We start from the raw sequence: 27,270 nt of genomic DNA, 5'->3' as shown, positions 1-27,270 counted from the left end.
AGTGGTGTGTTGGATTCGAGGTGATCGTTGGGGTCACTAATGAATACGAACGGATTTGATTTCAGCTTGTTGGAAGGATAATATCGAGGTTCGGCTCGGAATCTGCTGTGGTATTAGTCAAAAGGGAAGTGGCTTCATGAATGGTTGATCTGAGAAATGGTTACGGTTTATTGCGTGTTTCATTTATTGTTGGCAGTATATGAAAGTGTTGGAATAAGACCTTAGTTGATAAGAGGTTTTCTACCGGTATTCGGGTGTTGTGGGCAACTGCTGTGAATAGAAGTTATCGTTTCGAGTGTTTGGGTTATGTAGTATATCATATGATTGCACCTGAGGTTGCAGGTATGGGTTATTACAGCTGGTTCGGGCTTATTCTGAGTATAGATGTGAGGTTCTGATCTTGTGTATGATTTCGAAAAGTGCAATGTGGTTCTATGGTTTATGGACTAGATGGATTGTGAAATTTCAGCTATGTTGTGTTATCGGAGCTATGCGAGATAGGGTGACATGGGATCACCCCCGGGTATATGCTTGGTAAGGTCATTCAGCTATTGGTTGGCTTCTAGGACAACTCTGCGTACGCTCGAGGACGAGCGTTTGCTTAAGTTGGGGAGGATGTGACGACCCGACTCGTCGTCTCATGAGAACCGCTCCGTTTCCCCCATTTCCTGCTTCGTTATGCTTCATTATCAGTGTCTTGTGTGAACGAGTTGAATTGGGTTGATTTTTGGAAGGAAATGAGACACTTAGTCTCTTTAAGGAAGGCTTGTTTTGGAAAAGTCAACCGGATGTTGACCTATGAGTTAGAGGGCTCGGATGTATATTCCGACGATTCGGTTAGCTTCGGGGGATGATTTGTGACTTAGGAGTGTGATCGGAAGTGATTTTGGAGGTCCGGTGTAGAATTAGGCTTGAATTGGCGAAGTTAGTATTTTGGCGAATTCCGGTTGATAGGTGAGATTTTGATCCGAGGGTCGGAATGGAATTCCGAGAGTTGCTGTAGCTTCGTTAGGTGATTTGGGATGTATGTGCAAAATTTCAGGTTGTTCGGAGGTGATTTGGTTGGGTTTTTGATCAAATGCGTGTGTTGGAAGTTTTAGAAGAACTTAGGCTTGAATCCGATGTAAAGTTGGTGTTTTGATGTTAGTTTTGGTGTTTTGAGAGTGCAACTAAGTTTGAATGATCATATGTGACGTGTTAGTATGTTCGTATGCGGTCCCGAGGAGCTCGGGTGAGTTTCGGATAGGTTTGGACTGCGTTGTGCTCGTTTTTCTTATGCTTCGACGTCGTTTCTTCAAGCATAAATGATATCATATTGAACAAATGAGCTCCGATTACTGTTTTGAATGAAGATTTAGATCCGTATCGTAATTACGGACCCGTAGCAAAAAGAATCGTCGAATTTGGACATCATATGCGGATTTTATGGTCATTTTACCAAGGTTGCCCAGATTTTCAGGTTAATGACGAAATTGCCCCTGACGGCGTATTAAAAACCTGCAGTATTTGCAAATCTTAAAACCTACATATCTCCTTCATTATAAGGTCAAATTGAGTGATTCAAATTCATTAGAATTTCACAAGGAATCCATTGGGAGCTGTAAAACGCGTGAACAGTATACCTATAATGAGCAGGTCGAGTTTTCTTCCAATTTTTGAACAGGGAGAAGCTTCTGAGGCAATTTTTAAGAGAGAAAATCAGTGGGTATCACAGAGGTAAGTGATTTGATTATTAAAACTCGTTTATGGGTGATTATAGACCATAATCCCAGCCTTTAATTCATGAAAAACAGTAGAAAAATAGGATTTTGGGGCCTAAGATAATGAGACCTTTAGGGGTCGATTTGAGGGGTCAAACGGACTCCGATTTTGGTGTTCTTTATATGTACGGAATCAGGAGAAGATGAAGAATACTTTTCTGTAAAAAATTTTGAGTTTCGAGAAGTGGGACCGGGGCTCGGGTTTTGTCAATTTCGGGATTATTGATGTTTTTCGATTATTTTCGATTGGGTATTGATGCTATAGCATAATGTGACGTATTCATTGTGGTTTTGGTCAGATTCGATGCGCGAGGAGGTCGATTTGAGAGGCAAGGGCATAGCGAGCTAGGATTTTGGCCGGCTTGAGGTTAGTAATAGATGTAAATGCTGTGTTGAGGGTTTGAAACCCCGAATTTGCACATTATAGTGCTATGTGAGGTGACTTGCACGCCGGATAACGGGCGTGGGGTAGAGCACCGTCGGGGATTGTGACTTGGTCCGTCCCGCTTAATAAAATTACTACCTAATTAATTGAAGCTTAGTAGATATCCTTATAAAAATGGATTAATTATCATAATTGGGCTACGTGCCAACTGCTTGAATCCTTCAGGGATTGTTTTTACTGATTTCTCACCATATTTACAGATAATTGAACTCAGTCCTAGTATTTAATACTGTTTTGCAAACTCAACCACTTTTTCTCAAAACTTGGAACTTAAATAATATTTCTAATGAAGTTTGGGCTGAATATTTCTATATGATTGTGCCTGTGGGGCTTATGTGATTTTGGACTGAGCATGGGGTCGGGTTGCACGCCGCAGTAATATGATATTGATATTGATATGAGGCTTAGGGCCTAATGGATGCCACGAGATGGCTTGATATTGCGCTTGGGCCGTTAGGGGCCCCTCCCGGAGTCTGCACACCCCCAGTGAGCACCGTCGACGATAAATAAATGGAGCGGGCTGCACGCCGCAGCGGGTACTAGAGAGTACCGTACTATTTGTTGCATGTCTTAATTGATTGTCATTCATTTACTTATCTGTTGCAGCATCATTGTTTTCATTGGTTTATTGAGTTGACATTATCTGGATTAAATTGCTGTAATTATAGCTTACATTGTGCCTATCCAGGATTTCTTACTCTCAACCCTTATTTATGTTTATTACTCTCTGGGTTGGAAGTATTTACATTACTCCCTGCACCTTGTGTACAGATCTATGTGCACCCACTGAGGCTGAGTGAGGATTTCTCTGCCGAGCATCATATCTGGGAGAATCAAGGTAGCTGCATGACGTCCGCAGTCCTGATCTTCCCATCTAACCTATTTGCTTTATTTCCGCATTTCTTTAGAGCAATATGTAGTAGGTTGACACCCGTGTATTAGAGGCTCAGACTTGTGACACCGGATTCTTCGGGTTGTGTAGTAGTATTTCTACTTGGGTTTTTCGCATGTTTTAATTATATTTCAGAGTTTCAGTATTATGACTTAGTAATTATTTGTGTTAATTGAATCATGAACTGTATAAAAAGGGTTAAGGTTGTTGAATTAGTCGGGCTTGCCTAGCAGTGTGTTGGGCGCCATCACGACCGGGGTAGGGGTCGTGACATGTTCTCACCTATGATATGCTGGTAGACTTTTATGCAAATTTGATAGATTTGGTGATAGTAAAGGTCATTCCGCATAAAGGGATGAAGCCAGCACGATCAGATATATCTTGTTACCGGATCCTCAACTTGTTGAGCCAAGTCGTTAGCAACCTTACGATATGATCATGGTTAACATTAAAATTCATGTGCTTTGCTCTGATGGCAAACTTGGGTGAGTTTTATATCTGTTTCTGAACACAAACCATTGATAATGTAACCCAAATCCTGTCACTCATCACACCCTTATGGAGTGGTTTAATAAAGCTAGAGACTGCAAAAGCTTAAGGAGTTTCGCCTCTCATTTTACGTGGCACTCTTCCGCCAGATATTGTTTCTTACAATATTACTCTTACATTATGGCCTTAGCAGGAAGATCCTTTCCAACTGCAGTTAGATGGTATATACTTTTCAGAGCAGTTATCTCTATAATTGAGCTCTTAAATGATTGTTTTGAAGTACGTTCTGCAGATTGTCAAGTACCAATTTGTTCTTGAATAATGCTCTGACTAGGAAATCACTCCAAATGTTATTGCATGGAATACATGGAACATACTTAGTTGAGCTATAAGATGATGTTTTTCAAGTAGGAAACTTTCAGGTTTGAATTTCCTCATTCTTTATTACATAGGTTGCTTTCTTTTAAGATTGTTTTTGAGCTCTTTATGTAGTGAGAGAAACATTATTTTATGGTTGCAGGGTTGCCATTTTTATGCTTACTAGGACGGCCAATTGTTAGTAATCTGTATTCGGAAATATATTCAAAAACAAAAATGCTATAAAAGCAGAAATGCAGAAGAACAGAATTATAACAGAATTATTCCAAGCCTACTGAATTCACAGTGTTTCCTTAAGTTACTTAATCCCCTCCTAGTACCCGAGGTTGTGGATTATTTATTTCTGAGGGAATGGTCTGCTATTAATAGCCAATAGGTTGGGTTTAAATGAAGAGGTGCAACTCTTCAGAAGGTCTACTGAAGCCGAGCGACAACGACGGCGCAAGGCATGACTTCTTCTCAACTCTCTAACAACTAGAAGAAGTGCAATTGTATATATACCCATCAAAAGTCTTTTCCTCCTCCAATATGGGACAATGTCCTTTTGTCAAGGAGGGAAAACCAAAATTTCATTTTTGCCTCCATTTTCCATTCACCCTCTTTTAAGCTCTAAGAAGCTTAAACCCAACACCAATTTGTCTGACAATACCATGATTCCTGGTTTAAGATTTCAGGGAACTCTCCTTTCATCTCAGGTGATTATGTCATTTGCAAGTGAGCCATATTTGGTCAGAGTCATAATGTAACTATCATGCATGGGTTTCCGTTGTGTGCTTCCTGTTTCTTGGAAATACTCCTAGATTCTGTTTCTGATACAAGTTTGCTAGAATATCGTTGCAATTTTCAGGTGTTTGAGAATTTGTCTGAAAGATTGGACTTTAAAGACATGTCACCAAGTCACGTCAGGGCACCAGATTTTATGATCTCGTGTGGTATTGAATCTTGACTATAATTCCTCCTTCCTTCTAATAGGCTTACTGCTGCTTTTTGTAGGAAAGTGTGCTAGATATTATTTTATCTAATTTTGTAGTTAGGAGAGGTATAGTAAAGGGAACAAGGAAATTTCATTAAGAGTTGGACTTTTCTTGTGAATGGCATTTCTATGTTCCGTGAATGCTAGGGAGCTGATTATATTTGTTTCCCTAAAGACGGATGTACATCTCTTCTGAAGATTTTCACTTGATTGATGTACCCTGAGTGTCTTGAATGGCGTAAGAATCTTTCCATCAGTAGACTGTTTCCTTACTCCAAAAATAGAATCTTTCGATCAATAGAACCTATTTCCTCTTAGACTTGTGTGCTTCTCCAGACCACATCAATGTTACCACTGATTACTAAAGAAATGCAGGAGACCCAAATTCTGAAGTCCTACAAACTTCAATATTCTCTATACCTCAGCAAGTATCATTCCTTTGATCAATATAATACACATCCAATTTTTGATGGCTACAGTGTTGTCACGAAACATGCATGATGCAAGATAAACTATGGCATGTTATATCAGCCTCGAGTAATAAGATTTTATTTTGGGGTTATAACTCATGCTACAATACTCTCTGATAGTATATATATATATATATATTTTTTTTGGAAAATAAGTAGGATGCAAAACAGAGAGGATTTCACTTTTTTTCTTCTTTGGATGTCTGTTCTCTCTCCAGTTCGGTTTCTGATAAAACACTCTGCTCATAGATGACTTGAGAAAGCAAACACACCAAAATAATCCCAAGAACTGCACCTTTTCTCCAGTCAGAAGGTGAAGAGATGAAAACATCTGCAATCCCAACTACTACAAGGCCTATAAGTGCAAAGTAAATAGTTCTTCTAGTCTTTGACCCAGCACTTTCTCTACTAAGTTGCTTAATCTTCTCCATCTCCTCCTTAGCTTTTGCTTTGTCCACGGGTTGTCTTTGCCTTAAGTTGTTAAAGAAAAGCCATTCGTTTCTTTCCTCCTCCATTTGGCCTTCAAAATCGGCTAACTTCTTTTCATTCTCTTCTACCTCCTCTTTGTTCAACCCTACTGATTCTTCAAAAACTTGCATCTGGTTCTCTATATTTTCCATTATCTGCTCCACAAAAACAAATAAAGAACTGTGTTATTCAGAAAATAAGTTCAAATTCTACATTTTATGCATTGCGTATGCAGTGGCTTTGACAACAGACCCTTGCACCAGCTTCATCCAGTTCTTTGATGGCATTTTCACCAATCTGGTCCATCTCACAATTGGCTTCTTCAGCAAACTGTGTTAGATATGCAGATCTTTCATCCAAGTATTCAGTTAAACGAACTTTTTGGGTTTGAAGCAGAACAATTCTGGCAAGCAATTCTTGTTGACGGGTATCTCCTTTACCATCTGAATCTGATTTTCTTGACTTGCACAAGGAAATGAAAGGTTTTTTCCTCCTAAAGTAGCAAGTTGTGTTAATAGGAGCTTGTTGTGTAGGTGTTAAAGGGGAGTGAATAGCTTTTAGATGGATCATTCTTTGAAATTTGCACCAGTTTAGGTTAGCAAGAGAAGTGTGGAGACCAAAAGATTTTAGTGACCATGAGATGAATGCAATGGAAGAGGTTTTTGAACCTCTGATTTGAATCACATTATCCAATTCATTTTGTTGAGAGAGAAGTGAATTTGTTTTTATTATCTTGGGTGGTCCATGTGGGCCTTTAAGAAGTTTCAAGGTTATGTATTCCTCTTTCTTACTTCCTGAGTTTCTGATCTTAGATGGGAAATTTATTGTTTTTCTTTTCCCCCTTTTTTGGGTGTTACAAATATGTATTTTGCAATAAAAGGAAGCTTAATTGAACTCCAATGAGGTTTTTGTTTTCCTTCGAATAATCTTCGCTGCTCACCTATATGGCTATATATTATGATAATAAGTAAAGGCAATTTGGATTTATATTGTATACACTTGAACAAAATAGAATACTTTCATATCTTACTCAATGTCTTGCATGGCTAATCAGTTGTTGTTGTTGTTTTATTTCATAATAGTATTTTTGTTCTTGTTGTTGGTGGTGGGCTTGGAATGAGTGGTGCCCGTGGCTTTAGAACTTCAACAAAAGTTAGATCATTGCAGGTGATGGGTTTGGTGTTTATGAAGAATCTTACATTTTGAATGTTGTGATAAATAAATAGTAGTATCATTAAAGCTTACTTGGGTTTAACTTAATTAGGTGAACGATATTAATTTTTCCGGTAATTATGAACATCACTCGGAATATTAGAATAACGTAAATAATAGTACCTTATTCTAGAAGATAGGATCACTCATATTTGTTTAATTCTCAAATCTAATATTTAAGCTTTCATTCAATTTATACGATTTATACTGTAATACTTTTAAGCAGGGGTGTTCAAATCGAACCGGAAAATCGCACCAAATCGAAAAGTTAAAGCAAATCGATTAAAAAATCCGATGAGGTTTGGTTTGATTTGATTTGGTATTGAGTAAAACAATCCGAACCAAACCGATATATAAATATATAATTTTTATATATACTTTTAAGACTTAATATAGATTTTTTTAAAAATGTCTAGAAATATTTGGGATTCACTTATGGGATGTAATTTAATAATGTGTTGTATGATCACTTTCTTATCAAGTGTTATTGAAATGCATCAATCTCTTTATTTTTTTCATATTCATATGTCAAGATCTATTAGATTCTTATATCTTTTCCGAATTTGAAGTAATATTTTGATAATTAAAAATTAAATAGAACATATCATTATTTAAGTATCATATTGATTTTTATGTTTAATTATTAAATTCGGTTCACTTTGAAAATGCACATCAATGAAAATTTATTGTCAAAAAAAAAAATAACTATCATGTGTTACTAAGAAAATTCTCCCACAAGAATATTTTAATAGATCATATGTTTGTCAATTTTTTTATTTTTATTAAACATATATTTACTTATCAAAAATTTAACAAAGTAAGATTGACATATTATTCATGTAACAAAAAAACCTGAAAAACCCAAAATAGTCTGACAAAACCGGACCAATTCAAACCAATATAATTGGTTTGGTTTAGTTTTAATAAAAATACAACTAATCCGATCCATGTACACCCCAACTTTTAAGATAGCGGTATTTACTCTTACGTGGTATTGATCATAAGCTTTGATTCAGATCATAACCCTTCACTAAAATACCATCATTAGTTTCACTTAACAAAATCAACTGTTAGACAAAATAGTCAATGATATATCATATATGAGTATTCTAACGCCATTTATTATCTTATAGTTGATTTCATTAAAATCTTGGCCTGAATATATAAAATGAAGTAATAGAAACTAAGGGAGCTCTGAAATATCAGTAAGTGTAGATTTTACGGCATAAAAATCTTAACTATTAAGGGATTACCTAATCAAATGACAAAAGGCCTAATTTTCACCTGATAATATATAGTAATAACAAATGGAACATCTCTCTTTTCTTTCTGGTAATTTCTTTTCACATTATTCAAACATGAACTGCATCAGGAAATTATGGTGATGTTACCTTATGCATGGAAATATCTATTCGACGTGAAAGGGAAACATAATCTGCCATCCCTAGGTTACTTTTTTGTACGGACACACCCAATTCCTTCTTAAATTTCCTTTTTCTTTTTCTGCTTTTTCCCTTTGCTATTTGTTACGTATCTGCAACTGAAAAGCTGATAGGACAGATCGATCGTTGGGTTAATCTTAGCTTTGAAACAATGTATTCTGTAGCTAGCTAATTAATGGTAAGTGATCTAGACCATGAAAACAATTTAACAACTACATTTACCACCTTTGTCCTTTAGTTGGTACCAAACCTGTTACACCCAATTTCTTAATTTCTCCGAACATGTAATTAACTCCCACTCACAATAAATAAATACGCAAAATTGAAAATTTCTAGTTCCTAACTATTCTTTTGTCTTTTTTTCTTTTCCAAGTGGTAAATATGGTTAGGCTTTACACATTTTTCTTTGCTAGAAGAACCCTTTCATATTTGTTTTACCATTTTCAGAGTTTGATCCTTGCCAATTACAATTTGCTTTGTCGGTTTTGTATAACTATTACATTTCGAAGTCGTTTAGATATATGCATTGTATATCATCATAAATGAATCAACTCTTATACAGCTCCATCTTACCTTCCACAATAAAAGAAATTAAAAACCACGAAAGGAAATTAATTAAAAAGCAAGGAGGAATTCTTTTTGGAATACTATGAATATAAATGCGACAAGGAAAATCAATCCTCAGAAAAACAACGTAACATTGGATCGTTATTACATTTTTTTTGTTGAGAAAAGGATGTGCTTATTTAGTCATTTGGGATAATTACTAATAAATAATCGGAAAATAAAATGGGTAAAGTAATATTGTTGGAGCTTCAAAGTTCAAAGGTCCTATTGATTATACCACTAGTATGTACAAACTGATCGTGTGGACTCCTTAATTCCTTTCTTTAAATTATTTACCTTCTATCCGACATTCACTTTTCGACATCTTGATTTATTCATTCATTAAAGAAGAAAGCTCAAATCGAAAAGGATTGACCTAGCTACTTCTGTCACGACCCGAATTCCAATCGTCGGGACCGTGATGATTCCTAACATTTTACTTGTTAGGCAAACCAATATTAGAACAATTTATCATTTTTTAACATTTTATATTAAATAATGAGAAAGAGCTAAAATAATTGCAATAATCCAAAGTAAAGTGCGGAAGCTACAACAATTAAAATATCTGATACAACCCTGGGACCGGTGTCACAAGTGCAAGAGCTACTAGAATAGTACAAATAATGGTCTGAATAAAAAACAAAGCTGTATGAAAGAAAGTACACAGCTAAATAAGAAAATAGAAAGGGGACTCTAGAAGCTGCGGATACTAAGACAGTAGTACCTCAAGTCTCCACAAGCTGGCCAATCCGAGCACGCTAATAACCGCCGCTGGGACCGACTCGAAAATCTGCACAAGAAGTGCAGAGTGCAGCATGAGTACAACCGACCTCATGTACTCTGTAAGTGCCGAGCCTGACCTCGACGAAATAGTGACGAGGCTAAGGTAGGTCACCTACACTATAACCTGTACGCAATATATAATAAATACATGAAAAGATAAATATGGAACGAAATAAGGCAATTAACTGAAGAAAATAGCTAAATCCTCAAAGAAGAACCAGTATCAATTAAAATTACCAATCCTTAAAGTTCCATAAGTAATTACCGAATACCAACACAACTCTAGGAAATAGAAATACATAACTTGTTGCGGCGCGCAACCCGATACCACCGTACGATATAGAGTCCTCCCTTATTCCACCGTAACAACATCAACAATCATATATATATATNATATATTACGGCGCAACCCGATCCCACCATATAACAATATCAGTATCATAATTCACCATTATTTTACCGTATCAAATTCACAGTACAAATTCACCTTTATTCCACCATATCAATTCATCCTTATTTCACCTATTGCGGCATGCAACCCGATCCCACTATATCAATACCAAATACTCAATGAGCACAGTCAAATCAATAATTCAAATCACAAGAATCTCTACGATCAATGAATACAACGCTGAACCAGAAAGGAAACCTAGTACAACATGGGTATTCACATAAGTAATACTACACAGCAAGACAAGTCCAGTAAATGACAATCAGAAGGTGCAAGTAAGTCAATTAAGGCTAGCAGCAGCGAATCATGAAAATATAGAAAGATCTAACATTGTTAACAGGAGAAAACACTAATTAATAGGTAGCAAATAAGCATGGAAGGCATGTAGAAGATATAACATTTAAGACACGGAAGGAGATAATTAAGAAAAAGCAAAAAATCAGGAAAAACAAGTAATTCGGCGGCGTATAAGCACTCGTCACCTCACATATAACCCGCAACACATGAAATTCACATAGCAACATAGTCTGAGGGTTCCTAATTCCCTCAAATCAAGGTTAAACTCAAACTTACCTCACTCTGCAGTCAACTCAGAGCTATACCAGGGCCTTTCCCCTAGAATCCGCCTCTAAACCACTCATATCTAATCACAATTGACTCAATAATATCAAATATTTCTAAAAGAATCAATTACAAAGCATAAATTTAGAATTTCCAATTTTTTTTCCCTAAAACGACAAAAATCGACCCCGAGCCCGCTTGGTCAAAACCCGAGGTTCGGACCAAAATCCATTTACCTATTCACCTCTGAGCCCGATTATGTAACTAGTTTTGAGATCCGACCTCAAATTGAGGTCTAAATCCCTAATTTGCAAAAAACCCCAATTCTTCCTAAATCCCTAGTTTTCTACCATGGAAGAACAAAGATTATGGCTAGGAATTAATGGGTGATGTTAGAAATGGAAGAAAATGAGTTAAAAGGTATAAACCTATGAATTGATGTTGAGTTTTTCTCTTCAAAATCGCTCCTAGGCCGAGCTCTAATGGAAGGGTTAATGAAAAATGGGAGAAATCCCCTTTTTTGGTATGTTTTAATCACTGGGCGTCAGGCCTTCTTCGCGTTTGCGAAGGGTCTGACGCGATCGCGGAGCAGCGGCTCAAATAGCCTACGCGCTCGCGTGATACCCTTGGCATTCGCGAAAGCTTAACCCACCAGCCTACGCGTTCGTGAGCCATGTGCCGCGTTTGCGAAGAGTAAAGTCAGTTCCCCTCCCCAGGTCACTAAAGCTACGCGTTTGCGAGAGACTGGTCGCATTCGCGAAGGGTAAAACCCCCATCATTCCGTGTTTGCGACCCAACCATCGTGTTCGCGATAAAGCAAATCCCACCCAGACCAGTTCACTCTTCGCGATCGCGAAGAAGGAAACCAGATGACAGCTGAAGTTGATAAAAACCAGATTTTTCCTAAGTTTAAACCATCCGTAGCCTATTCGAAATTCACCCGAGCCCTCGGGGCTCCAAACCAAATATGCACACAAGTCCAAATATCTCATACGAACTCGCTCGCGTGATCAAAATACCAAAATAACGCCTAGAACTACAAATCGGACACAAATCAAATGAATTTTCAAGAAAGCTTTAAAACCTCTATTTTAACAACCAGATGCCCGGATCACGCAAAACCAACTCCATATCTCACCAAATTTGACAGACAAGTCATAAATATAGTAATGGAACTATACTGGATTTCGAAACAAAAATACGGACCCGATATCAATAAAGTCAAACATCGGTCAATTCTTTAAAATCATTAAACCTTTAAACCTCCAATTTTCGACAAAAATCAATAACTCGAGCTAGGGACCTCTGAATTCGATTTCGGGCATATGCCCAGGTCCCAAATCACTATACAGATCCACCGGGACAGTCAAAATACAAATCCGGGTCCGTTTGCTCAAAATATTGATCGAAGTCAACTCAAATAGATTTTTAAGGCATAATTTCATATGTTATCAGTTTTTAACATAAAAGCCTTCCGGAAAAATACCTGTACTGCACACGCAAATAGAGGAAGGCTTAAAGAAGCTATTGGAGGCTTCGAAACATAGAATTAGGTTCTAAAACTCTAGATGACATATCGGGTAATCATATTCTCCACCTCTAAAATAATCATTCATCCTCGAACGGACATAGGAATGTACTTGGGCTGGTGAAAAGGAGTGGATATCTACTTCGCATGTCCGACTCGGACTCCCAAGTAGCTGCCTCGAGCGGCTGGCCTCTCCACTACACTCGAACTAAAGGATAGCTCTTTGACCTCAACTATCGAACACGCCGGGCTAGAATAACCACCGTCTCCTCCTCATAAGTCAAATCCTTGTCCAACTGGACTGAGCTAAAATCTAGCGCATGGGACGGATCACCGTGATACTTCCGGAGCATGGACACATGGAACACCGGATGGAATGTTGTTAAATTAGGAAGCAATGAAAGCCTGTAAGCCACCTTACCCACTCTCTCAAGAATCTTAAAAGGTCCGATATACCTAGGGCTAAACTTGCCCTTCTTTCTGAACCTCATCACACCCTTCATGGGTGAAACCCGGAGAAATACCCTCTCTCCAACCATGACTGCAACATCACGAAGCCTACGGTCGGCACAACTCTTCTACCTAGACTGAGCTGTGCGAAGTCGATCCTGAATAATCTTGACTTTATCCAATGCATCTTGTACCAAATTTGTACCCAACAACCGAGCCTCTCCCAACTCGAACCACCCAACTGGAGAATGGCACCACCTCCTGTATAATTCCTCATAGGGAGCCATCTAAATGCTTGACTGGTAGCTGTTGTTGTAGGAAAACTCCGCAAGTGGAAAGAACTGATCCCAAGAACCCCCGAAATATATAACACAAGCGCAACGCATATCCTCCAATATCTGAATAGTGCGGTCGGACTATCCGACCGTCTGAGGAAGAAATGATGTGCTCAACTCAACCTGCGTGCCCAACTCACGCAGTACTGCCCTCCAGAAGTGAGAGGTGAACTGTGTACCTCGATCAGAAATGATAGCACTAGCACGCCGTGAAGACGAACAATCTCGCGAATGTAAATCTCAGCCAACCGCCTGAAAGAATAGGTAACTGCCACAGGAATGAATTGCGTTGACTTGGTCAGCCTATCCACAATGACCCACACCGCATCGAACTTCCTCCGAGTCCGTGGGAGTCCAATAACAAAATCCATACTAATACGCTCCTACTTCCATTCAGGAATCTCTATCTTCTGAAGCAAACCACCAGGTCTCAGATGCTCATACTTTACTTGCTTACAATTTAGACACCGAGCTATGTATGCAACTATATAATTCTTCATCCTCCTCCACCAATAATGCTGCCGCAAGTCCTGATACATCTTGGCGGTACCCGAATGAATAGAATACCAGAAACTGTGGGCCTCTTCAAGAATCAACTCACGAAGTCCATCTACATTAGGCATACAAACACGACCCTGCATCCTCAAAACTCTATAATCTCCAACAATAACTTGCTCGGCACCACCGTGGCACACTGTGTCCCTAAGGATAAGCAAATGAGGGTCATCATACTTCCGCTCCGTGATGAGCTCAAACAAGGAAGACCCATCGACTATACAAGCTAGAACACGACTGGGCTCTAAAACATCCAACTGCACGAACTGATTGGCCAAAGATTGAACATTTGATGCAAGCGGTCTCTCACCGATTAGAATGTACGCAAGTCTCCCCATACTCACTGCTTTTCTACTCAAGGCATCGGCCATCATATTGGCCTTCCCGGGATGATACAAGATGGTGATATCATAGTCTTTCAATAGCTCCAACCACCTTTTCTGTCTCAAATTGAGATCCTTTTGTTTGAACAAATACTGCAAGCTCCGATGATCCATGAATATCTTGCACGACACGCCATAAAGATAGTGCCTCCAAATCTTCAGCACATGAATAATGGCTGCTAACTCTAAGTCATGAACAGGGTAAGTTCTTCTCATGAACCTTCAACTGCCGTGACGCATATGCAATCACGTTGCCGTCCTGCATCAATATCGCACCAAGTCTAATATGAGATGCATCAGAATATAACGTGTAAGATCCTGAACCTGTGGGCAACACCAACACTGGCGTCGTAGTCAAAGTAGTCTTGAGCTTCGGGAAGCTCGTCTCACACTCGTCTGACCATCTGAAGGGGGCACCCTTCTGGGTCAATCTGGTCAATGAGGCTGCTATATATGAAAACCCCTCACGAACCGACTGTAATAGCCTGCGAAACCCAAGAAACTCCGGATCTCCGTAGCTGAAGTGGGTCTAGGCCAGTTCTGAACTGCCTCAATCTTCTTAGGATCCACCTGAATGCCCTATACCGATACTACGTGCCCTAAGAAAGCGAATGAGTCCAACCAAAACTCACACCTTGAAAACTTGGCATATAACTGGTTGTCTCTCAAAGTCTGAAGTACAATCCGAAGATGTTGCTCGAGCTCCTCTCGACTGCGGGAATAGATCAAGATATCATCAATAAACACAATCACAAAGGAACCCAAATAGGGTTTGCACATCCGGTTCATCAAATCCATAATGCTGCTGGGGCATTTTTCAGCCCAAAATGACATCACTAGAAACTCATAATGCCCATACCGAGTCTAAAAAGTTGCCTTAGGGACATCGGATGCCCTAATCCTCAACTAATGGTAGCCAGACCTCAAATCAATCTTTGAAAACACATTGTAACCCTAAAGCTAATCAAATAAGTCATCGATCCTCAACAATGGATACTTGTTATTGATGGTGACTTTGTTCAACTGCCGATAATCTATGCATATCCTCATTGATCCATCCTTCTTCTTCACGAACAACACAAGCGCACCCCAGGGCGAGACACTAGGTCTAATAAATTCCTTATCAAGAAAATCTTGCAACTTCTCCTTCAATTCTTTTAACTTTGGCAGGGCTATACGGTACGACGAAATAGAAATGGGCTGAGTGCCAGGAGCCAATTCAATACAGAAGTCAATATCTCTATCGGGTAGCATCCCTGGCAGATCAGCAAGAAACGCCTCTGGAAACTTACGAACAACTGGTATTGAATCCATGGAAGGAACCTCCGCACTAGAATCACGTACATAAGCCAAATAAGCTTGACACCCCTACTCGACCATATGCCGATCCTTTACATAGGAGATAACCCTGCTGGTAGAATGGCCAGGAGTCCCCATCTACTCTAATCGAGGCAACCCCGCAAGGCTAAGGTCACCGTCTTGGCGTGATGATCGAATATAACATGATAAGGTGACAGCCAATCCATACCCAAGATGATATCAAAATCTACCATATCGAGGAGTAGGAGATCTACGCTAGTCTCGAGACTCATAATAGTAACCACACACGAACGATAGACACGATCTACAACAATAGAATCTCCCACAGGCGTGGACACATACACAGGAGCACTCAAAGAATCACGAAGCACAACCATATATGAAGCAATGTAGGATGACACATAGGAATAAGTAGAGCCCAGATCAAATAGAACTGAAGCATCCCTATGGAAAACTAAAACCATACATGTGATAACAGCGTCAGATGACTCAGCCTTAGGCCTGGCTGGGAAAGCATAACATCAGGGCTGGGCCCCACCACTCTAAACTACATCCACAAGATGGCCTCTAGTTGGCTGGCCTCCACCTCTAGCATCCTGACCTCCACCTCTAGTTTTATGACGTGCACCCGGTGCCGGAATCATGGCACGAGAACTCTACTGTGGCGTGCTGCCCAATAATCTCGGACAGGTCCTCCTGATATGCCCAAAACCACCACACTCAAAACATCCATCCTGGTGTTGTGGCTGCTGAAACTGAGACTGACCCGAATGGGCTGGATAACCACGGTGATAACTCTGAATCGGAGGCGCACTGATAGGAGATGATGGTGCATTGTAGGCTGGCTGCCCAGAATAAGGTACATAAGAACCACGACTCCCTAAAGCAATATGGGATGCCTGAAGCACTGACTGAAATGGACTGAAAAGATGGCCCCTACCAAAAGTACCCCTGCCATCATATGAGGAACTACTAAACCACCGGAATGACATGGCCTCTTATCAGACCCCTGCCCTCTCTCATGTGCAAGAACCATCTCGACCCGTCTGGCGATATTAGCAGTCGTCTGAAAAGAAATCTCACCCCCGGTCTCCTTGGCCATATGTAGCTTGATAGGTGAGCGAGTCCCTCAATAAACCTCCTCACCCCCTCTCTCTTACTCTCTCTCAGTAGGGAGCAGAAGAATAGCATGACGAGCTAGGTCCACAAAACGGGTCTCGTACTGAGTGACTGACATGCTGCCCTGCTGGAGACGCTAGAACTGCCTACGATAGTTCTCCCTCCGTGTGATAGGAAGGAACTTCTCTAGAAATAGCTGAGGAACTGGTCCTAAGTAAGAGTAGGCGAACCAGTTGGTCTGGTAGATACATAATACTTCCACCAACTCTTGGCGGAACCCGTAATCTGAAACACAACAAAATCGACCCCATTGGTCTCAACTATACCCATGTTCCGCAGCACCTCATAGTAGCCGTCAAGATAATCCTATGGGTCCTCAGAAGGTGATCTACTGAAGTGATCTGGGAAGAGCTTGGTAAACTTGTCCAATCTCAATAAACTCTCAAAAGACATGGCATGTTCATCACCGGCATGTGCCACAACAATTGGCTGAACTACCCCCAACTGGTGGGGCTGCTGGAGTCTGATACTAGGGAGCCATCTGCTCCAGAGTGTGAGTAGTGGGAGTCTGTGCTCCTTCCCCAGCCTGAGAGACGGATGGTGCCATAGGAAATGTACCCCACCTGGGCCACACTCTCTATAAGGCCCACCAAATGGACCAAAGTGTCCTGAAGCACTAGGGTGGCGATGAACCCATCCGGGACCTGAGCTGGTCCAACAGATGCAGTCTGAGCTGGAACTTCCTCATCAAAATCTACTTGAGGCTCCACTGCGGGTGATGCTGCTCGAGCTCTAGGCTGAGCTCTACCTCAGCCTCAGCCTCTGGCGCGACCTCGGCCTCTACCCCTAGTAGGAGCTTCCACTATGGGCTCCGGCTGTTGTCCAACTGAAGATGCAGTGCGGGTTCTCGTCATCTGCGAGAGAACAAGAATAGAAGGGTTCAATCATCAATAATTGAATAAAATCGCACGATAGAGAAGAATATAAGTGAAATTTGTTCCTAAACTCCATAGCCTTTAGAAGATAAGTACAGACGTATCCGTAACGATCCTCCAGACTCTACTAAGATTGCTCGTGACTCGTGAGACCTATGTAACCTAATGCTTTGATACCAACTTGTCACAATCCGGAATTCCCACCGTCGGGACCGTGATGGCGCCTAACATTTCACTTGCTAGTCAAGCCAACGTTAGAACAATTTATCCATTTTTAAGAGTTTATATTAAATAATGAGAAAGAGATAAAATAATTGCAATAATCCAAAGTAAAGTGCGGAAGCTACAACAACTAAAATATCTGATACAATCGTGGAAGCGGTGTCACAAGTGCACGAGGTACTAGAATAGTAAAAATAATGGTCTGAATAAAGCATAAAGCTGTCTGAAATAAAGTACACGGCTAAATAAGAAAATAGAAAGGGGACTCTAGGAGTTGAGGACGCTAAGCAGCTGTACCTCAAGTCTCCGTAAGCTGGCCAATCTGAGCACGCTAATAACCGCCGCTGGGACCGACTCCAAAATCTGCACAAGAAGTGCAGAGTCTAGTATGAGTACAACCGACCCCATGTACTCTGTAAGTGCCAAGCCTAACCTCGACGAAGTAGTGACGAGGCTAAGGCATGTCACCTACACTATAACCTGTACGCAATATGTAATAAATACATGAAAAGATAAATACGGAACGAAATAAGGCAATTAACTGAAGAAAATAGCTAAATCCTCAAAGAAGAACCAGTGTCAATCAGAATTGCCAATCCTTAAAGTTCCGAAAGTAAATACCGACAACCAACACAGCTCCAGGAAATAGAAACACATAGCTTGTTGCGACGCTCATCCCGATCCCACTGTACGATACAAAGTCCTCCCTTATTCCACAGTAACAACATCAACAATCATAAATATATATATTGTGACGTGCAACCCTATTCCACCATATAACAATATCAGTATCTTAATTCACCATTATTTTATCATATCAATCCACCCTTATTTATTCTATTACGTGGTGCAACTCGATCCCACCGTACAGTACAAATTCACCCTTATTCCACCATATCAATCTACCCTTATTTCACCTGTTGCGGCGAGCAACTCGATCCCTCCATATCAGTACCAAATACTCAATGAGCACAGCCAAATCAATAATTTAAATCACAAGAATCTCTACGATCAATGAATACAACGCTGAACCAGAAAGGAAACCTTGTAAAACATGGTAATTCATATAAGTAATACTACACAACAAGTCAAGTCCAGTAAATGTTAATTAGAAGGTGCAAGTAAGTCAATTAAGGCAAGTATCAATGAATCATGAAAATATGGAAAGATCTAACATTGTTAACAGGATAAAACACTGATTAACAGGTAGCAAATAAACATGGCAACCATGTAGAGCATATAGCATTTAAGACAAGGAAGGAGATAATTAAGGAAAAGCAGAAAATCAGGCAAAACAATTAATTCGGCGGCGTATAATCACTCGTCACCTCGTATATACGCCGCAACACATGAAATTCGCATAGCACATTCTGAGGGTTCCTAATTCCGTCAAATCAAGGTTAAAACTCAATACTTACCTCACTCCACAGTCAACTTAGAGCTCTACTAGGGCCTTTCCCCTAGAATCCGCTCCAAACCACTCGTATCTAACCATAATTGACTCAATAATATCAAATATTGCTAAAGAAATTAATTATAATGCATAAATTTAAAATTTTCAAACTTTCCCCAAAAGTAAAAAATCGACCCCAGGCCCGCTTGGTCAAAACCCGAGGTTCGGACCAAAATTCGTTTACTCATTCACCCCCGAGCACGATTATGTAATTAATTTCGAAATCCGACCACAAATTGAGGTCTAAATCTCTAATTTGCAAAAACCGCCAATTATTCCTAAATCCCTAGTTTTCTACCATGGAAGAACAAATATTAGGCTATGAATTAATGGAAGAAAATGAGTTAAAGTGTACAAACCTATGAATTGATGTTGAGTTTTCTCTTCAAAATCTCTCCTAGGCCGAGCTCTAATGGAAGGGTTATGAAAAATGGGATAAATCCCGTTTTTTGGTATGTTTTAATCACTGGTCGTCAGGCCTTCTTCGCATTTGCGAAGGGCCTGATGCGATCGTGAAACAACGACTCAAATAGCCTACGTGTTAGCGAGATACCCTTCGCGTTCGCGAAGGTTTACACCCACCATCCTACGTGTTCGCGAGCCATGTGCCGCGTTCGCGAAGAGTAAAGTCAGTTCCCCTACCCAAGTCCCTAAAGCTACGCGTTGGCGAGAGGTTGGTCGTGTTCGCGGAGGGTTAAAACCCCAACACTACGTGTTCGCGACCCAACCATCGCGTTCGCGATGAAGTAAATCCCACCCAACAGTTCACTCTTTGCGATCGTGAGAGTATCTTCGCGAGATGACAGCTGAAGTTGATAAAAACCAGATTTTTCTTAAGTTTAAACCATCCGTAGCTTATCCGAAATTCACCCGAGCCCTCGGGGCTCCAAACTAAATATGCACACAAGTCCAAAAACCTCATACGAACTCGCTAGCTCGATCAAAACACCAAAATAATGCCTAGAACTACAAATCGGACACCAAATCAAATGAATTTTTCAAGAAAGCTTTAAAACCTCTATTTTAACAATCGGACGTCCGTATCACGTCAAACCAACTCTGTTTCTCACCAAATTTGATAGACAAGTCATAAATATAGTAATGGACCTATACCGGGTTCCGAAACTAAAATACGGACCCGATGTCAACAAAGTCAAACTTCGATAAATTCTTTAAAATCATTAAACCTTTAAAATTTTTGACAAAAATCAATAACTCGAGCTAGGGACCTCCAAATTCGATTCAGGGCGTACACCCAGGTTCCAAATCGCGATACGAACCCATCGGGACCGTCAAAATACAAATCCACGTCTGTTTGCTCAAAACGTTGAACGAAGTCAACTCAAAATGGATTTTTAATTCAAAATTTCATGTTTTATCAGTTTTTAACATATAAGCCTTCCGGAAAAATACCCGTACTGTGCACGCAAATTAAAAAATGCTTAAAGAAGCTATTGGAAACTTCGAAATACAGAATTAGGTTTTAAAACTCTAAATGACATATGGGATCATCACAACTTCCCTTTGCAATTATCGGAAATATATCTTGAAAAAATAAAATACAAAGAAACTCGAAGATATCTCGACCTACTTTAAGCCTTTTTAAGGATTCAGATCAAGTGTGCCCTATTCATTTTAGCCTTGTGGACAATGGCGGAGCCATCCTTAGTTTAATTTAAGGCGTGTTAATTGATAGTATTCTTGCTGAAAAATTATGCTGTGTACAATAGTTTATATATATATATATATATATATATCCATTTTCTTTTCGATGATTGTTTTTAATTAGCACATGATCATGTTTTGAAGTTTTGAAAGAGATTGGCTGAGGAGAGACCTGAATGTGATTGGATTTGGTTTGATTGGATGGCTGGCTCCTTCTAGCATTCCAGTAATCAATGGCAAGAGTTTGAGTGGCCTTNTATATATATATATATAAAATCACTTCGGCTCTTTTATGTGTTTATTTTTCTATATTTTAATTTAATTTTTCTAGTGAAAATTCTGATTCAAATATTTGTTCGGACCACCGCCGAGTAGTTCCATACGATCCTAAGAGACCAATTCCTTAATTATTCTTTCACATTTGGCCTCTATATTCTATATGACCTTAATTTCCTTCAATAATGATAAAGTTATGATATTTTGTGTTTTGATGATTTGCCAAACAGTCTCGTGGAATTAGTTGTGATCATTTTCTTTGGTCCGGTTCTCAGAGGGAATATCAATTCTGGGTTTGTCATCATAAAAAAGGAGAAAAATGATAAGTTATGCTATTTTGTGTTGTGATAATTTAACAAACTTCATGAGAGAACCAGATAAGGAACCTGATACGATTAGTTTCTTTTTGTTAACAGTAACTAGTGAGATGTCTGGTTGAATTCTCAATGAAAGCAGAGAAGGGAATAATAGAGGGAATAGATAGGGATCAGTTCCTCCGGTCGCAGTACAAGTCAACTCAATAGTTGTTAAAGTTTCTGCAGCGTACTCGCAATAGTACAGCAGCACTGTTGAAGCGCGCAGCGGACCGAACACTCCCTTGCATCATCTTTCATGATCTCACATATATATTATCAACATGATGCAAGGGGTATCACTTAACATTTGCAAATCTAAAAATCATATTCTCTCAAGTGCTAGCCGCCACAGCCTCAAGGCTCTCTCAGAACCAAGCTGCTACAACCTCTGTACAGTTTGATGGACCCTTAGTTTCTATCGTATAACAAGCTATTCTATTAACAGAATCCATACTCAATATAGAAAAGTTCTTTTACGTACAAGCTGCCTCATGCATTAATGAATAAATCTCCCCTCTTACCGCTGAGTGCAGTATACAACAACAACAACAACCACCCAGTATATTCTCACAAGTGGGGTCTGGGGAGGAAAATATGTACGCAGACTTTACCCCTACCCCGAGGGGCAGAGAGGCTGTTTCCAGGTTACCGCTGAGTGCAGTATGGCTAAAGAAAACTAACATCTAATAAATCTCCCCTGTAGAGCTTGCTTCTAGATGTTCATTAATTAAACAATAATTTAGTTTAGCGAGATAACTAATGAAGGAATTAATCAGGTGAAAATAGTGAAAGAATTTTTTTCCTTTTAAAGTACAAGAAAATGCAGTCTCTAACAGCTTAACTTGGGTCCACTTGGTAAACTTTATGTAACATGCAAGAAAGAGTCGATGAGAGAATTGCCCTAGAGAAGTTTCTTTGGTGTTCATGAAATATAGAGGGAGAGAGGACACCAATATCCATCTCACCTAACTAAAGAAAAATGACATACCAGCAAATTAAATTAAAAACCTTTTCACATATATATACTTTGCGTTGGCAGGTCATAAATCCAGAAATGCAACAATTCTAAAAACATTAGAACTGAAAAGAAAATCACTAAAAACATAAGGCAAAATGGAGTCTTGGCTTCGTTTTTTCGTGCTCTTGGCCTGCCTCTCTCCAGCTTTTGCCATTACTCGGCATTACAAGTTCAATGTAAGTACTAACTACTTTTTCCTTTTATTCTCTTATGTGTTTTCAGCCAAGATAAGCATATGTTGTACTAGAAGAACAATTAACGTTTTTAGTCATGTTATTGTAACTATAATAAACAATTTACTGAACTAATACTCCATGTTTGTTTGTCGTAGTTTGACTTGACACAAAGTTTAATAAATAAAGAGGGACTTTTGAAACTTGTGATCTTAAATATGTCATAGCATTTATGTTACTATATAAGCTTTTCATCTAAAAAATAATAAAATGTGTCATTCTTTTTGCAACATATTAATAAGGAAATAGTGTCAAATGGACCGGAACATTCAAGTTGCAAACATTGACCAAGTGATTGTTGCACTCAGTTACAGGAAAAGATATGCTATGAGAAATCATTAGTTTATTCTAAAAAAAATTTGTATTCCTCTTTTTCTTCCAGTTTTTTGGGAAAAAAAACAAGAGAATATAATGCATTAATGCTTCTAAAGTTTTTCTGTAATTCCATCCACTGTTAACGATCGAACTGTCAGAAAACGTGTAGTACTATTAATTTAGAAAAGGTTGGCAAGGTAATTAAGTAGCTACATCTCTTTAACGACAAGCCCATGTAAATTAGTAAGAGTATATTCCAAAGAGCAAAGTAGTTAGGAATGAGAGAAAACAAAAGATATATAGAAAGTAGTTTGGGGCGGGTCACTTGGTCCAGTTAGGGGATGCCACATGGATCTTAAAAGCTGGGAGGGTGTTTTTAACGGATAATGGATAAATATATACCAAATGTATAACGGTGGAGATGTTTTTGATAGATCTGAAAGGGGGACAAATGAGGCCTATTTATGATAATACAGGGGCAAATTAGACCCTTTTCCGTAAAATAAATTGGTTGAAGCCACATGCAGAAAATTGTTACACTTTTTATCTATATAGTAGGTGAAATAAATGAAAAACCATAGATCAATAAGCCACTTTTCTATAAAAATGTACAAGCTATATTTTTTGAATTTAACTTATACATACGGACAGACGGCAATTTAAATTGAAAAAAATACAAGTAATCAACCATTCATAAAGTAGGATTAATAACTCGAAAATAAAAAAAGTAGCATACTACAACAATTCTAAATGTGGTGATAGTGTAAATCCAACCGTATATTTTTTTGCTTCGTTTCCTTAACTAAGATTGTTGGTGTTCCAGGTGGTAATGAGAAACATGAGTCGCCTATGTTCAACCAAACCAATTGTCACTGTTAATGGAAGGTTCCCAGGACCCACAATCTACGCTAGAGAAGATGATAGAGTGCTTATCAAGGTTCTTAACCATGTCAAATATAACGTCTCTATCCATTGGTAAGTCATTTTTCTATTTGTTACGTATAATTTTAACGATCTCGAAAACTAGAACTCAAAAAGTTCAAATCCTGAATGCGTCTTTAATTACAGGCACGGGATCAGACAACTTAGAACGGGTTGGGCAGATGGACCGGCATACATCACACAATGTCCGATTCAACCAGGGCAAAGCTACATATACAACTTCACAATCACAGGGCAAAGGGGTACGCTGTTTTGGCATGCTCATGTTTTGTGGCTAAGGTCCACTGTCCATGGTGCTATTGTTGTCCTGCCTAAGCGTGGTGTGCCTTATCCATTCCCCAAACCCAACCATGAAGCTGTTGTTGTTTTAGGTGAAAGTTTATATATATATATATATATATATATCATTTCACTTTAACATTCTCTTAGCTTCATTGGAAAATTAGTTATGTACTAGGAAGTTGGAGTTGAAAATTTTAATGGTCATTTGCAGCTGAATGGTGGAAATCTGATACTGAAGCTGTGATTAATGAAGCTCTAAAGTCAGGTTTAGCTCCAAATGTTTCTGATGCTCACACAATCAATGGTCATCCTGGACCAGTTTCCAATTGTCCGACCCAAGGTAGTAATACTTATTGTTGAATTTGGGTTATTGTTACTCTCTAGTTAATTTTATTTTATATGACGTATTAAGGGGTGGAACTAGTTAGAAACCCGGCTATGGGTTCGGATGAACTCATAGTAACTTTTGCTTAAATATTATATTTGTGTTAAAAAATTCATTAAATATGTACAAATATTAAATTTAGAACCCAGTTGTTAGTACTTGAAGTTGTCATTCCATAATTCAAAACCCATTAAATTTAAATCCCTTGCTCCGCCTCTCGAGTCTCGGCTGGAACTTGTTTAGGTGAAGTTTAAAAAGAAAAGAAGATTTTTTTCAAGTACCCTTAGAATGTGTGATCTTAAATATCACTTGCCTTTTTTTTTTTATGACAAAAGGGCATGTCATTATATATATATATATATATATATATATGTGTGTGTGTGTCATTTTTCGGTTAAAAAGAAAATGGTACGTACCATATAAAATGAAATAAAAGAAATATTATTTGTTACACATAACTGGCGCTAACAAATTTGATTTTTGGGCAATATGATAATGCAGGTGGATATACATTGAGTGTTAAACCTGGAAAAACATACATGTTACGAGTGATCAATGCTGCGCTCAATGAAGAACTCTTCTTTAAGATTGCTGGCCACAAAATGACCGTAGTTGAAGTTGATGCAACCTACGTAAAACCCTTCAAAACAGACACAATTGTAATCGCCCCTGGCCAAACAACAAATGTTATAGTCACTGCTGATCAAAGTTTCGGAAAATACATGGTTGCTGCTTCTCCCTTTATGGATGCTCCTATCGCCGTCGACAACATCACCGCCACCGCCACGTTGCATTATTCCGGCGCATTAGGCAGTTCTCCCATAACTCTCACTAGTACTCCGCCTCAAAACGCCACTTCAGTCGCCAACAATTTTCTTGACGCTCTAAAAAGTCTTAATTCGAAAAAATACCCAGCGAAAGTTCCACAAACAGTGGATCATTCGCTGTTTTTCACTGTTGGACTAGGAATTAATCCATGTCCAACGTGTAAACAAGCTAATGGCAGCAGAGTTGTCGCTAGTGTAAATAACATTACATTTGTTATGCCAACGGTAGCGCTTTTACAAGCGCATTTCTTTGGCATAAATGGAGTTTTCACAACAGATTTTCCTGCGAATCCGCCGTTTGTTTTTAACTATACTGGAACAGCACCAACAAACTTGGCTACAACGACAGGGACGAAGGTTTATCGGTTGCCTTATAATGCAACAGTTCAATTAGTTTTGCAAGATACTGGAATTATAGCTCCTGAAAATCATCCAACCCATTTGCATGGTTTCAATTTCTTTTTAGTAGGTAAAGGACTAGGAAATTTCAATTCCAAAACAGACCCTAAGAATTTTAATCTTATTGATCCTGTTGAAAGGAATACAATTGGTGTGCCTTCTGGTGGATGGGTTGCCATAAGATGGCGTGCTGACAATCCAGGTATATCAACTTCCTTTTTCCCTCTTGAGTTTAAGCTCTATACGCTGATACAAATATTATAATAAAATATTTACACAATTAGGTACATAGTGTTAAACCAGCAGAATAGAGTTGAAATTTTCATATTTTTATGTAATATTATTCTCATATGTTATATATATAATTATCTGTAACATATGAGAATAATATTACATAAAAATATGAAAATTTCAACTCTATTATGCTGGTTTAACACTATGTTCATTTAAATTTCTATAATAAGCATTATTTGGTAACTCAACAAAAATGATAACTAACCTGCTATGTATAGGTTAAACTACAGTTCTATCAAAATCTATATTGTCAATGTATATAACTTCAATACTTTAGACTTTTAATTTCAATTGGGTAATAATGATTTATTCTTTTGTTATAATTTGGGTGAAATTGCAGGAGTTTGGTTTATGCATTGTCATCTAGAGGTGCACACAACATGGGGATTGAAAATGGCATTCCTTGTAGATAATGGCGAGGGTCCTAGTGAGTCACTTTTGCCACCTCCAAAGGATCTCCCAAAATGCTAAAAAAACGGTGAAAATCATTTAGTTCAGATCACAAATCTTCATGTGCAATATGTAAGAATGCTGCACCATGCAATTAGAGAAAGAAGAATTAGAGAGTCAATAAGCAATGTACTATTCATTTTCTTGAGTGAAAAAAGAAAGGGAGATTTTTGCTCAAGCAATCCTGCCCTCAATATTTATGTTTGTATGCATATATACATTTTTTTGTCGTTGTTCATGGAAGTTTGAGAAATGGATTGTTTCTTTTATTTCTTATTATTATCGCTCCCAATTCACACTTTCTGTTAAAGTTTTCTGAATGTTTTTAATTTAGAAATGACATTATACATAGTAACAGAACAAAAAATAAGTTCATAGTGAATCCTCACTGATCTGCATTTTTCATGTGTAGATTCAATCTCGACTAATTAACAAACAATTTGATGAAAAATGGAATCTGTTAAGCTATTTAAGACAGAGAAATATTAAAGTAGATCATACATGAGTTCACATATATAACATGTGGTTAATTACAAAGGATAAATGCAATCTTGTACTAGTCTATGCTAGTACTCCCATTTAAATCAATAAATGCAGA

The 27,270-nt window shown here is 38.6% G+C and overlaps 2 protein-coding genes across 3 annotated transcripts; one reads left to right on the top strand and one right to left on the bottom strand.

Annotated features, from left to right (window-relative positions):
* LOC109233255 lies at nt 5,010–7,007 on the bottom strand. The gene is made up of 2 exons (XM_019399063.1): nt 6,128–7,007; nt 5,010–6,030 (listed from the first exon to the last, which is right to left on the bottom strand). Exons 1-2 carry the CDS (start codon nt 6,443–6,445, stop codon nt 5,587–5,589), a joined length of 762 nt encoding a protein of 253 aa, XP_019254608.1. The 5' UTR covers nt 6,446–7,007; the 3' UTR covers nt 5,010–5,586.
* Nucleotides 22,582–26,982, top strand: LOC109233254 (laccase-4-like). 2 transcript variants are annotated; one of them, XM_019399062.1, is made up of 6 exons: nt 22,582–22,721; nt 23,917–24,068; nt 24,162–24,277; nt 24,529–24,657; nt 25,204–26,130; nt 26,563–26,982. In XM_019399062.1, the coding sequence occupies exons 1-6, from the start codon at nt 22,641–22,643 to the stop codon at nt 26,691–26,693; spliced, it is 1,536 nt and encodes a 511-aa protein (XP_019254607.1). In that variant the 5' UTR covers nt 22,582–22,640; the 3' UTR covers nt 26,694–26,982. The 2 variants fall into 2 exon arrangements, with proteins under 2 accessions (XP_019254607.1, XP_019254606.1); XM_019399061.1 differs by having other exon boundaries at nt 24,162–24,406.

This window comes from Nicotiana attenuata, chromosome 10 (assembly GCF_001879085.1).
Source record: "Nicotiana attenuata strain UT chromosome 10, NIATTr2, whole genome shotgun sequence".
NCBI lineage: Eukaryota > Viridiplantae > Streptophyta > Magnoliopsida > Solanales > Solanaceae > Nicotiana > Nicotiana attenuata.
This window is presented reverse-complemented; position numbering and strand designations above follow the sequence as displayed.

Bases quoted from the DNA above. Each gene is read 5' to 3' on its own strand.
- LOC109233255 (XM_019399063.1), bottom strand. From the start codon at position 6,445: ATGATCCATCTAAAAGCTATTCACTCCCCTTTAACACCTACACAACAA. The intron at 6,031-6,127 runs GTCTGTTGTCAA...TTTGTGGAGCAG, and splicing joins TGGATGAAGCTGGTGCAAGG to ATAATGGAAAATATAGAGAA.
- LOC109233254 (XM_019399061.1), top strand. From the start codon at position 22,641: ATGGAGTCTTGGCTTCGTTTTTTCGTGCTCTTGGCCTGCCTCTCTCCA. The intron at 24,069-24,161 runs GTAAGTCATTTT...CTTTAATTACAG, and splicing joins TATAACGTCTCTATCCATTG to GCACGGGATCAGACAACTTA. The intron at 24,407-24,528 runs GTGAAAGTTTAT...GGTCATTTGCAG, and splicing joins TGAAGCTGTTGTTGTTTTAG to CTGAATGGTGGAAATCTGAT.